The 13,208-nt window shown below is 40.7% G+C and overlaps 3 protein-coding genes across 6 annotated transcripts in view; 2 read left to right on the top strand and 1 right to left on the bottom strand.

Moving 5' to 3' along the window:
• Positions 1–6,763, top strand: part of svilc (supervillin c) — a 26,616-nt gene extending 19,853 nt beyond the window's left edge. The window contains exons 26-33 of one of the 2 annotated variants that reach the window (XM_082529022.1): positions 1,443–1,545; positions 1,623–1,830; positions 1,939–2,126; positions 3,628–3,783; positions 4,017–4,157; positions 4,239–4,351; positions 5,300–5,455; positions 5,688–6,763. In XM_082529022.1, the coding sequence (XP_082385148.1) occupies positions 1,443–1,545; positions 1,623–1,830; positions 1,939–2,126; positions 3,628–3,783; positions 4,017–4,157; positions 4,239–4,351; positions 5,300–5,455; positions 5,688–5,777 (1,155 nt within the window). In that variant the 3' untranslated portion in view covers positions 5,778–6,763. The remainder of the gene's footprint in view (positions 1–1,442; positions 1,546–1,622; positions 1,831–1,938; positions 2,127–3,627; positions 3,784–4,016; positions 4,158–4,238; positions 4,352–5,299; positions 5,456–5,687) is intronic. The other variant, XM_082529023.1, reaches the window with a different exon arrangement.
• tmem98 (transmembrane protein 98) lies at positions 5,906–13,148 on the bottom strand. 2 transcript variants are annotated; one of them, XM_082529099.1, is made up of 8 exons: positions 13,057–13,148; positions 12,043–12,136; positions 10,971–11,186; positions 9,271–9,402; positions 9,126–9,159; positions 8,738–8,853; positions 8,600–8,659; positions 5,906–8,366 (listed from the first exon to the last, which is right to left on the bottom strand). In XM_082529099.1, the coding sequence occupies exons 3-8, from the start codon at positions 11,099–11,101 to the stop codon at positions 8,165–8,167; spliced, it is 675 nt and encodes a 224-aa protein (XP_082385225.1). In that variant the 5' UTR covers positions 11,102–11,186; positions 12,043–12,136; positions 13,057–13,148; the 3' UTR covers positions 5,906–8,164. The 2 variants fall into 2 exon arrangements, with proteins under 2 accessions (XP_082385225.1, XP_082385226.1); XM_082529100.1 differs by having other exon boundaries at positions 12,043–12,133; positions 13,057–13,143.
• The window catches only part of znf281a (zinc finger protein 281a), a 156,784-nt gene continuing 156,345 nt past the window's right edge, over positions 12,770–13,208 (top strand). Inside the window, exon 1 of one of the 2 annotated variants that reach the window (XM_082529038.1) lies at positions 12,770–12,784. The gene's annotated coding sequence lies outside the window, so the exon portion shown is untranslated. Of the gene's footprint in view, positions 12,785–13,120 lie in introns of those variants that run through there. The other variant, XM_082529036.1, reaches the window with a different exon arrangement.

Raw genomic sequence — 13,208 nt, 5'->3', positions numbered from 1 at the left:
CCACCGATTGATCCGTCCAGCGCGCGACCTTCCTCTGAACCGGAACTTCCTGTTTTAGCCTTTGTTTGTATTTTGGCATGAGGAAGATGGCGGCGTGATCAGATTTGCCAAACGGGGGGCGGGATTGTGCCTTGTAGCCGTCTTTGACCGTAGTGTAGCAGTGGTCCAGTGTCCTTTCACCCCTGGTGGGGCAGGTGATGTGTTGATAAAAGTTCGGCGCTGCGCGTTTGAGGTTGGCGCTATTAAAGTCCCCCGTCACAATAAGCGCAGCGTCCCGGTGTTGTGTCTGGTGCTGTGTGAGTGCCTCATGCAGCTCGCATAAGGCGGTGACCGTGTCCGCTTGTGGTGGAATATAAACGGCACTTACAATGACCGATGTAAATTCCCGAGGTAGATAAAAAGGACGACACATGATGGACAGTAGTTCCAGATTTGGTGTGCAGGAGCGTGTGAGAGGAACAACGTTCGCACTGTTGCACCAGTTGTTGTTCACCATTAAACACACGCCGCCTCCCCTTGACTTCCCCGAGTCCCGTGTCCTGTCCATGCGGTGAACCGAGAAGAACTCAGCCGGCTGGATGGCGTGGTCCGGCACCGCTGGGTTCAGCCATGTCTCGGTGAAGCAGAGGAGATTGCAGTCCCGAATGTCTCTCTGGAACTTTATCCTGGCCCTGAGGTCGTCAAGCTTGTTCTCCAGTGACTGGACGTTGGCGAGCAGGATGCTAGGCAGAGGTGTGCGGTGTGCACGAGCTCTCAGCCTGTTCCTGACGCCGGCTCGCTTCCCTCTAGGCCGCCGCCGCTTCCCTTTGTTCTCCCTCGAGATCTCACTCGGCCAGCTCGGATCCGGAGTTAAAAACTTCGAATTGTGAGTACATTGTATACCAATAGAAACAAGAGTGTCACTGTCATACCTAATGTACCCAATGGTGATGATTTTGCCGATTTAGAAACGCTGAAAACTAACTTAAAAAACAAAGACAAAGAAAAAGTGGTCGGAGCAGTCGTGACGGCAGCCGACCTCACCGGCGCCATCTTATGATCTTATCTTATGATACATCGGTGGTGAATTTATTATGAGGTTCCTTTAATAGCCACTAGTGTTCGAACTCTGGGACGAGCAGTATTATAGTGCCAGTCTGTTGTAGTGCCGTTGGCCCTGAAAGGCATCGAAACCTTAAAAGCACAAAAATCCAGATCCCGTAAAACAACTGAAGTATGAAAAAGCTGCAAAAGCTCACAAAGGACATATGAAATGCAATTAGAACACATTCTTGCATCTTTTTCTTCTTCACAACACCAACAAATCCTTCTTAAAAAAATAATATTACAAGAGTAAGAGGAACACAGGACAGAGTTTGAGAAGCCAGTACTATTGATGATATTTCCAGCAGACATAAGTGCATGCAGCTGTTTACCATCTTTTGTGTGGTGTGTTTTGTAAGGTGGTTGTGCCTCAGGGAAAAGAGCCCCCCTGTTTCCTGCAGCTTTTCAAGGGAGGCTTGGTCATTCACAAAGGAAAGCAAGAGGAAGCTTCCATCAACACAGGTGGAGTAAAATCAGCTTGATTTTCAGTCCATTTTCCTTCTCTTCTTTGTTTGAATGTTGTGATTATCAAAACACAGAAAGCTGGCGTCTGTTTTGTGTGCGAGGGGAGCTCCCAGAAGAGGGTTTTCTGTTAGAGGTGGACTGCTGCTGTGCGGGTCTGAGGTCGAGAGGCTGTGTTGTCCTGCTAAATGGCCAGCAGGGAGTGCTCTATCTCTGGATTGGTTGTAAGGCTCACAGCAGCACAAAGGAAGTCGGCAAGAGGGTGGTGGAGGTCCTCACTAAAATGTGAGTCACATGTTCTTATTGCGCTTTTTAAAAGTTCTCAGTATCAATTTTTTTTTTTTTTTTTTAGCTTGAATGTACTTTTATTTTTTGTTTGTTTGTGTGTTTTAGCTGTCCATCAGAGGTGGGTTTAAGCAAAAGCAGCCCTGTAAAGGTGCAGATAGTACAGGAAGGTTCAGAGCCAGAAGACTTCTGGACAGCACTGGGACAAAAGGACAGGAAGGCCTATGACTGCATGCTGCAAGGTGCAACGCAACACACACTGTGCTTTGCTGTGGACTGTAAGCCTTCAAATCATAGTAAGAAATAGGGCTGAACGATTATGGAAAATAATCTAATTGCGATTTTTTTGCCCCAATATTGCGATTGCGATGCGATATGCGATTATTTTTTAAGGTCTTTGTCTTCTGTATTATTAAACAAAGACAAGCAATACATCATATAGTATGGCCAATACTATATTACATTAATTTTAAACTGTTCTTTCCTGGAAGACAGACCTCTGTTATGATGACATGAGGTGATGCATGAATTGATGACTGACATTTTTATTTAACTTCTTCAATCACAACAGTATATTTGAACATACACAATAGTTTATTTTTAGCTTACAAACATCTGAGCATAAAGTGCTGACAAGGAACCCTGGTGTAAACATTAAAATGAAAGTCAGTACAATGTGCAGATTGCAGAAATATACATAAAAAAAATCAGTGGCTTTACCACACTCAGTTTTTCGACATCTGTGAACTACTAGACAGTCATTCAATTAAAAAATAATATTAAATAAATAAAACTAATAAATAAAAAATACACACATCTTACTGATCTCTGCAGTCAGTAACATTACACATAAAGTGCAAACATAATAGCAATTGTATAAACACACACACAAACACGCCTTTAAAATTTAAAGGCGTGAAATTGGACGGTCTAGTTCTGATTAGCGTCACCGCTGTCTCGGTGGAGTTTAATAAACTCGGCCGTCTGCTTCTTGCTATCTAAAATATAACCAGACACTGGCGTAAATTCTCAACTGTCTCATACTTCTGTTTAATAAGTTTTCTGTTTGACGTTTAGTCAGCTGTGTGAAAACCAAGGAGGAACCCACCCGGGGGATTAATAAAGTTTTATTTTATCTAATCTAATAACTTTAATCTCAGCCAAACCGATTTACTCACGAACAAACAAAACACTGAAAAAAGCCCAACAATAACATTTTTAGGTTGTCTAAGTGACTTATATATCACGTTTAACCCGAGCAGCGAAACTCCGCGGTGATCTGAAAATGATGTGCCGGGAGTTGTGCCGTTCTCGGCCGCATCAGTAACCCTCGAGCTCCCGGCTAGCTGTCGAGCTGGTGGGTAGCAGACGCCTCTGAAAACGTCGAAGCACTTTTGCAAATATGGGATATCTTGATAAACCGAGCAGATATTTGATGTTTACACAACTACTTTCTCGCCTGAAAATATGTTAAAAGTTTATTTTGTGACCCAGAAAGATTAGTATGAGTAATTTTAAAACTTAGTAGCGGCCGCCATTGTTGGAAACTGGAGTTTGGCTGGGCCGCGCTATGAATTCTGGGATATGGTAGTAATTTGGACAGCCTTCGGCGCGTCGCTGTGACGTAATCGGTCTACAAATGCGGCCTCAGGAGGATGCAGCCCATGAATTTGGACATGTCCAGAGTATAATCGCAGCCTTTGCGGTTAGAAAATTGCACTTGATCATGTCGCGATATTATCGCAAATGCGATATATCGTTCAGCCCTAGTAAGAAACAACTCTTTTGTAATGGCAGATCCAGGAAAGTATAACTTCACGCCTCGCCTCTTCCACCTGAGTGCCTCTTCTGGGAGTTTCCAGGCCGAGGAGCTGCAGAGTCCGATGCAGATGCCGGGGCTTGTGATGGCAATGCCTTTTGTCCAGGAGAGCCTATACAGTGTACCACAACCAGGTGAAAACAGACACAAAACAAACTAAATTCATCTTATATTCAACTCTGCTTTTCAGTTTCTCACCTCTGTCATTTTATCTGCAAAATAAACACATTTAAAAAGTAACAGAAAATTGCTTCCCTATACACTCATCTATTGTTTAACTTCATCTATCCTCCCCCCTGCCAAAAACATCAGTCTAATGTAATTCCACTTTATTGCCCAATTTCCCTCTTTGTTGTCTGCGTGCCAGCTTTGTTCCTTCTTGACAACCGTCTGGAGGTCTACTTGTGGCAGAGAGGTCAGCCTGAGCAGACTGAGAGCTCCTCAGCCTGGAAACTCTGGCATCATGAGAGGAAGTGTGCCATGCAGACAGCGCTGCAGTACTGCAAAGGTAGTAAGAACTGAGGGAGAGGAGTTGGTTTCATACAGAACTTGATAAGTTTTAAAATGTATTGTTTATTCTGTATCCCAGAAATAAACCAGAGAAGGCCGCCACATGCGTATCTCATCCTCGAGGGGGCTGAGCCTCTCACCTTCACTAATGTCTTCCCGCGCTGGGAGAAAAGCCTTGAACCTCATGCACAGGTATGAACATGTTTATCCAGAAATGAGCTCAAATGTTATAATTTGGTTTAATTTTAACAACCTCTGAATCTCGTCTAATCAATATTTCTTCCCACTTTAACATTAAACATTAACATTACATTAAAAAGCATTCCTTTTTAGGGCTCATGTGCAAACTTTAACTGTGTCATAGAAGAAGGCGACCTTGTAGCATCTAAGATAAGTTAGCCAATGAGCAGCACCTTTTCCAACCAAGATCACAACACTATGTGTGTTTGGTACTTTAGATTTAATTATGCTCATCACAAATGATACAGAGGTTGGATAAATTCATAATTCATGTTGATGCCTGGGGATAAAAAAGATTCATTGCTGAATAACCTGCAAAGCTTTCCTTCTTTCACTCTTATTTTATTGCCTTGTCCTTACATCACAGGTCTCAAAATGACTATAACACTAAGGAAGTGAGGGTCTAATTGTTCCTTAAACCTCATTTATATAAGAAAAAATAAGATTAAAGTTGCAGAAGTGATATCTGTGGTTTTAAAACTTTAAGGCCACACACAAGAATCAAGGTTAATTTTTTGTTGTTGTTTCTCTGTGAATTTTAAAAAGGAAACAATTTTTTTAGGGGGATCTCGGTGACTAATATTTTTTTTTACATTTTTTTGCACATGGTTCAAAACTTTAAACCTCACCTGTGGAGAACCTCTCATATCTGAAAGTGGTCAGCCCCACCATCATGAGTCCCCTCAGTGTGGTCATTAGTTAAGAAAGGGCACCACGTGTCAGTCACAGGTCAAATGTGGCAACACAAAAAAAACCCCCACTGGTATTTGGCAAAAAATTATTTGTCAGTAACTGAGGTAACAAATGGCTTAAATACATCTTCAAGCATTGTGGAACTTTACAGAATACACATTTAATGTCTATTTTTTTGCCATGTCTCTCTCCTTGGGTGTGACTCAGGGTGATACAGGGCGAGCGAAGCTGACCTTGGTGCAGGACACCCTGGCCCAGCTCATGAAGACCCAGTATCCTCTGGAGGAGCTGCTGCGGAGCCCCCTTCCTGAAGGAGTGGACCCCCAGCGCCTGGAGGTCTACCTGTCCAATGAGGACTTTCAGGTAAACTGATGGATGATGTCACCATCTTGCAGTGATGTCCCCTGACCAGCAGGCTTCAGCCTTCACCAGATTTTCCAAATGAAAATGCTGAAGATGCTCTCATGTTTATAAGCTAATGATAAATATAGAGCGGAAGTTTTGCCGCAACTTTAATGTTTACATTTGTATTGGATTTAAAAATTGATTTCTACTTTGTCTCCTCCATAAATAAATTACTTCAATTATGTTTCAGACTATTTTGGAAATGAAGAGAGATGAATATGCCTCCCTCCCAAGCTGGAAGCAAATTGATCTGAAGAAGAGCAAAGGGCTGTTTTGTTAGACAATGAAATAAACTGGAGGCTGACTGATGCTGTGACAGCAGAGACTTCCTTGTCTGCTGCGAAAGGAAAATGGCATGGGGGGGACATAAGAACCATGTTTCCACACAAAGAATTGCTCACAGCATAATACAACTACAAAGAGATCACTTTTATTTATGTCAAATTAGTGTGTGGACTTTTTATTGGACATTCTTTAAAGCTACCAAATGGTTGAGAGAAAATAAACAAACTTTTTTACTGTCTGTGCAAATCAGTGAAAGATAATAAAAAAGGTTATATGGGAGTAAAATAAAGACATCAGTAACAAACATTGGAAAGAAAACATAGGAGTGCTTACAAAAAGATTAATGCTAATAAACAATGTAAACAGACAAAAAAAGGCTAACCACTTCCTAAATGTTTCCTCCTTGATCAATATCTTTCCACCAAAATGTTCTGAGCTGCAGTTTCTCCTCAATTTTGATTCTTCTTCCCTGCTTAACGATTGCCGCAAGAACCTTAAAATAAGAGTACATGGCATTGTAATCTGTGACGTGTACTTTACAATCGTGTCACACTGATGTGTTCATTTGTCTGGAAGCCTTGTGTGCACAAAGCTTTGTGCCATGTGTATTGTAGCTGTGGCCAATGTGCTCATTGTGGCTGGGAGCGATGCCTTATTAAGGCTCCTTGGGGATTCACTATTAGCTATGCATGAAGGCACAGGTAGACATGCTCCAATAACGTCCCTTTAGCTCAAAGCAACACGCTAATTCAGTTTCGCCTCAATCAACACACTGTTCCAAACACCCTCATAACACAGCAGTACACAAAGACATACTGTATCTCTCAATGATGCATGGAAGCCCATTATTTATTAAAGGAAAAACAATCTATGTAACACATGTATTGCTTAACAAATTTTGATGTGAATGTGTCAGTCTACTTTAATGTTTGTGGGTTTTTTCTCTTTTTTTGTAGTATACACATAGAAAGGGATGCTACAGCTGGATTCTACAGCAATTTTTTGTTATTTGTTTTTAAGATATCACTCTCAGGTTGGTTCATTGTCCATCTCTGACATAACCCCCCCCCCCCAAAAAAAAGACCCTAAAACAAAACAGAAACAAGAGTAGCAAACAAAAAGAACCCCTAGTATTTTGTTAACATGATCACATTGACAATGCTAGCATGCTAATATTTAGCATAATGTGGCTGCGTTCGAAACACTTTTTTCATTTTGTTGTCAGGATTTCTTGACTTACTGTCTAGCAATCACGAAGTCCAGAGTCACTGGAGAGAAAATGGTAACATGCTAATAATAGCATGCTAATCTTTGTTAATTAGGCTAAGTTTTCCCATCTAGAGTAATTTATATTTTACAATATGGCTCTACGTCTGGAGAACAACTGTCACAGAAAATAAGGTTCCTAAATGACTACCGACAAGATTGAGTCCGACACTGAACAATGCAAAGTGATGTGCACATGTGCAGCAACTGTAACAACAACCTTAAACATCATGTCCTATGCAAGATTTGCTAATATATGTATAATAGACGAGCAGTCCGCAATAGTGGGCTGGCTTTAAATCAGCCATTCTTGGCCTGTGTTTGATAATCATCTTATACCAACTTTCATGGTAAGTTGTTGAGGAATCTCTCAAGAATAAGTCAAAGAATTAAAACATTGTTTGGGGTCTTCTACAATCTGTCTGTACACGTTTCTTTTTTGCCAAACAAACTACTGAGAGCTTAATTGTAAGACCAGCATTGCAATATCTGAATTAATATTAATATTTGCCAGTGTGGCTAGAAACTTTCAAGAGGAAGAAACACAACTAGAAGAATCTTTTTCTGTGGTAATAATATCTAAATCCTTTGCTGCTGATCTTAGAAAATTCACAGTTGGGTGATTTTTAACAGCATAAGAGTATCTGAGGGATTTAAAAACAAAAAACAAAAAAACGTCCACGACTAGCTGACCTCCAAAATTGGAACCATCTCGGGTTAGTCTTCAATTCACCCAGTGTGGGTTCACTGGCTAATGGGTATTATTTTCCTCAAAATGGATTAGCTGACTAAGCCATCATGTGACTATGCAGGCCTAGTTAGGCTGGATTTAGGCCTACCGCTCAGTGATGGCACACTCAAAGACATTTCAAAAGACATTCTGCTGTAAAAATATCTGCTGTAGGGTTACATAAAAATGTATGTGTGTCAGCCTGAGAGATCTACTTTGAAAATATCACTATGCAGGTGTAGTAGGGTAGGTGTGTAGGTGTAGTAAAGTTACTTTAAAAATATTTCATGGTCCTTGCATCTATGATCACAACCTTTTATCTGGAATGAATAATGAGTCTGGGTAGTGTGCCTTTTTGACTCTTCAGACGAACCAGGTGGTTTGCTTTAGATGGCCTGTTCTCTCTGAGCATCAGCTACAGGTATGCATCGTTCTGGTTCAGAAGCTAGTGCTGCTTCTCGCAAAACCACCATGTGATCTTCAGCCGCATGGAGTGACTGGTCAATCCAGTCTAAACTGCCGGACATGTGACAGGCGTTGCGGGTGACCAGGACCAGGTGGCTGACAGAAAGGAGGAGAGCGGTGGCCCTGAGAATGAATAAAACAATCATATTCAAATCAGTGAGCTGCTGAAGGAAGAAAAGCATTTTTATCCCAACCTCTATCATCCATTTGGCCATCTCCAAAATTATTACAGATAAATCAAGTCATGTTGTTGCTCCCTCCTGGCTTCTTCAGGCACCTAACTAATCACTGAAGCTGAAAGTCTTTTGCATTAGGCTATCGAAGTCACACCTCTCTGGAAAAACAGATCAAATTACCTGGCATCCAAGAGGATTGGATCCAGAGGAGGGTACATAGATCTGACTACGTCATCCACCCTGTGAGACGGACAACGATAAAAGATGGTCAGTCCATCTTAGTTACAAGATAAAGTTATAAGGAGTGTATCACGTTACCTTGGGCTGATCCGCTTAGCCACAGTGATAATATCACTCAGGCTGGCTGGTGCTTTAACTTTTGCCCCTGAGCCCATCGTCATCGCAACCAGCTTTTCAGTCAAAGTGTGGCATATCTATATGTGGAAGTAATTGTAACAGCAGCAGTTAGCCAAGTTAATAACATCTAGCAATTAGAAAATTACATAAATGTCATTAAATCTCAATATTTAACTTTAACTTTGATGCTTAGTAGACAAGTTGCTTTTGTGACTTAAACGAACGGGAGCTGACAACCGAGACATTCTAAAGTCAGAAAACCCTTCAAGACTTTGATATGCCTACTTAATCTAAACAGACATATAAATTAAAGTTAGAGCTAAATCAGTAAGTTAAATATTTCTGTTACCTTCAGGATAGAGATACAGTGAGACACCAAACCACTGTTGGAGAAAAGAAAACTCAAGAAATTATTTGCAATCCCTGACAGAAAACAGTACATGCATAAAAGCTGTAAACTTCTATAGTTCTACAATGACACGTGTAAGACATACGAGGCATCCTCTATCCAGTCCTCATTCTCTAAGATTGCTTCAATGTGAGGGTTAGTGATGACTACATCATCCAGCTCCAGCTCAGAAGGTTCGCTCTGAGTCTCCATGGCTCCAATCAGATCCACTGTGGGTCTGTGAAACAACAGAAGTAAGAGGAAGCTGAATAAAGACTCATTACAGCAGAGAGTAACTGCAGATTGGGGATTATTTAGTATTTACATATATGTGTTGCAATATATCAAAACACTTTTTAAGAAATAAGAACTTTTTAAAAACCAAATGACTAAATGCTGAACAGACACAAACCATGTCCCTTAAAAGGAGGTATTCTACTCTGTAAATCAGATTTAATCTGATTAAATGGTGATGGACTGTTATTAATTTAAATCATATTAAATTCATTTGTTAAGGCCAAATTATATTCCTATATGCCTAGATTATTATGATGAAAGGCCTGATTTACACTTACCACACACTTTATTAGATAAACATCTTCAACTGCTTGTTAATCCAGATATCTAATCAGCCAATCACATGATTGCATTGCACCCGTCACTGCATTTAAACATGATCAAGACGACCTGATGAAGTTCAAACCGAAGACCAGAATGGGGAAGAAAGGTGCTTTGAGTGATAATGAACATGGAATAGTTGTTGATTCCAGGCTGGCTGGTCCAAGTACTTTAGAAACCACTGTTCTACCGGCACTTTCTCACACTACCATCTTTAGGGTTTACTAAGAACAGTTCAAAATTTTTTTAAAAAAAAGGGAAAATATGCAAGTATTCTCTGGAAGAAAATACATTGTTGCTACCAGAAGTCAGAGGAGACTAGCCAGACTGTTTTAAGCTGACAAGAAGGCAACAGTAACCCAGTTAACTACTTGTTACAATCGTGGTATGCACTCAACATATGGGCTACAGCAGCAGAAGACCACATTGGGTACCATTCTATCAACAAAGAACAGGAAACTGAGGCTATGATTGTCACAAGCTCACCAAAACTGTCTGTCTCAATTTCCATTGTGGCATTCAGATGGTAGGGTCAGAATTTGGAGTAAACCAAGAAAGCATGGATCTATTCTGCTTTGTATAAACATTTCTGGTTAGTGATGTAAGGGAGTGTTGGGTATTTATTTAGGCACATTTTGGGCCACTTGGTATGAACTGAGAGTTATTTAAACCGCACAGTCTTCCAGACCATCTCCCTCCCTTTATGACCACAGTGTACCCATCTACTGATTACTTCCAGCAGAATAACACTAAGGGAATGGGAGATTTGCATCATCTATGTGCAGCTGACAAATCTGCAGGAAATGTGCAATGCTATGATGTCAGTATGGAGAAAGATCTCTTAGTAATGTTTCCAGCAACTAGTTGGAAAAAAGTAACACAAAAAATTCAGGTAGTTGTAAAAGTAAATGGGGTCCAACCCAGTATTTCCAAGCCTTGTCAAATGTTGGTAAGTCCCAAGACAAAGTGAAAAAATAGGGTGCACTTCTAAATTAATAAAACCGGATGTTTTTTTATTTTATTACTGTTCTATGTATATAACAAAAATGCCAGATCAAGTCTGTGGAAAATTACAGTACGGATATTTCTCTTGCTTCAAAAAATTGTGGTAAAAGTTTTGTGACCCTGAATTCAACTGGAAGAAACTCATGTCTCATAGATTTAGAGGCTTTGTGCTGATTCACTGACTTTGAGTCGAAGTGGTGTAGCAAGTCGTGCGGGTGGCAGTAGCGGTGTCTGCACACCACCACCAGGGCAACGAAGGACGCCAGGAATATGGTGGCCAGTACCCCGATTGCCACAATCACCACTGTCTCCATGGCGACTCTGGCTCCCACAGCTCCTGTAGATGGCAACTCGTCGAGGGGGAAAAGTGCCAAAGCTCAATTACAGATGGGCGCTCATCTGTTGTGGAAAGAATAATTGGTAGGTTTAGTTTGATTGAATGAAAACACAGAGGAGAGACATTATCACAACACTTCTGGATATTTCTCTCACAAATTTTTGTTGCAGTACAATCTAGGCATGCCAGAGAGGAGAATACAATAAATGTTTTGTCTCTTTCTAAACTAGGTACACCTATAATACACACATAAAAGAGAACCTTATCTAAGCATACTAAGTGCACTTGCCCCTTTGTTTTGCACTTCAAACAGTATTTGTAATGGGAACAGACTGTTCAATTTACATAGTCTTATTCCAAGACTGGGTAAACATCTTCAGTAGCAAATCACAAAGTCAACAGCTTAAAAGTTCCTTCGTGGAAAAAGCCTGTTAAGACTCATTTTGATTAATAGTGTAACTAATATACATGCAGACATGTCGCTAAGCTCACAGTCTAAACAAAAGTGAAAATCTCCTGACCTCTACTTACCGACGTATTTTTGGATCATCCACAGTTTAATATAGATGGCATTTAGCCTATCAGATTGTAAAGTATACACCCTCTGCCCAGTCTAGTCACTCATTAACTTCCCCTGGCATACCTGGTAACTATTATGTGTGCAAACTCTCTGTAGCGCAGCTGTCACTGGATAATAATGCAGGTCTCTAGGTGCGGCACAACTGATTTGTTATTTGTGAGGTGGCTTAAAAAGCAATGATTTGGTTTTGTAAATGGTTACAAGCACAGCTTATTAGGCAGGGCAGCTGAACTTTCAACATTACAACATTGTAAACCTGCATATTTGCCTGGATGATTGTGAGTGTGTGCCATGGAATGCTGTAATTCTCTAATCAGATTAATTTGTGTTACACTCACCGTATCATACAGGGCTTTCTCCTGCCTGAGAGCTTTTCTGACTCTTTGTCTTTTCGCAGGCCAGTGGTTTCTGAAAAATCAGTAAAGCCTTCTGCTAAAAGAGAAACAGAGGTAAACAGATTGATTTGAGGTATTTTGGGGCATGGAAAATCTCTACAGAGTCGCTCCCACATTCCTTAGTGCAGTCTGTGTTAATAGGAGCAGCAGCACAGCTTTTCATTACACTTCAGTGAAAATTTCTGACAGCTACAGTAACTAATTAGATCTCAAAAGTCAGGCAAAAACCGTAAATATGCTTAAAAGCAAAAACTGTACTCAAAGTAGCCCTCTATAAAAAGTCAATAAAAAAATACCATGCCATTTTTCCCCCCTCTTAAGTAAAATTGTAAGTACAGAGCCAGTTTAGAGTGTGAGTAAAGAGCTTCCACGGGTAATACAGCATTTCGGTAATGAGGAATAATCATGTCTCAGTCAGTACTTTAAAACTGCACAAGCTGTAACTCTTTAAGGGAAACTGTTCGGGGCTTCCGAAGAGGAAAAAAGAAGAGCAACAAAACTTAAACACCTAAGTTAAAAAGTTACTGGAACTGGTGATAATATTATGAATACTACATATAGTCCATCTAAACATAAATCTAAACTGACACACACACACACACACACACACACACACACACACACTACAAGGCCTTCATTAGAACAGCCGAGAAGAGCAACGCAATTAAACATCACCACTGCAAATGTGAGTTTGGGTTCCCTTTTCATATTCATGCTCTTATCGTCTTTTCTTGAACAAGAGATCAATGAAGACACACCTCTACTCTGATTCTCAGTTAATAATCAAATCCCAATAAAACTTTTCTACTCTCGGTGTTTCACAATTAGAAACATCGACTTTCTAACTTTTTAAATAAGGCTAAAACTTAGTAAATACTTCTAAGGTTACGCTTTAATACCCAGGCCACTTTTTGATCTAAAAGAAGATCGCAAATTATGCATTTCCCGGTGACTTACCTGGACATTTTTGTCCTTTTAGTCGTTTCCTGTGAGGAGACAAAACAGTTTACGCTCCGCCGCCGGGAGCGCGGAGACGGCACCGACATCTCCAGACCTGGCACGTGAACGCGCAGGAAAGCAGCTCATTAGGCGCAGCGCTGAAGCTGTCG

Source organism: Aulonocara stuartgranti (assembly GCF_965226115.1).
Source record: "Aulonocara stuartgranti genome assembly, chromosome: 4".
NCBI lineage: Eukaryota > Metazoa > Chordata > Actinopteri > Cichliformes > Cichlidae > Aulonocara > Aulonocara stuartgranti.
This window is presented reverse-complemented; position numbering and strand designations above follow the sequence as displayed.

Bases quoted from the DNA above. Each gene is read 5' to 3' on its own strand.
- tmem98 (XM_082529099.1), bottom strand. From the start codon at position 11,101: ATGGAGACAGTGGTGATTGTGGCAATCGGGGTACTGGCCACCATATTC. The intron at 9,160-9,270 runs GTATGTCTTACA...TTTCTCCAACAG, and splicing joins GACTGGATAGAGGATGCCTC to TGGTTTGGTGTCTCACTGTA. The intron at 8,854-9,125 runs GTAACAGAAATA...TTCCACATATAG, and splicing joins ACTGTATCTCTATCCTGAAG to ATATGCCACACTTTGACTGA.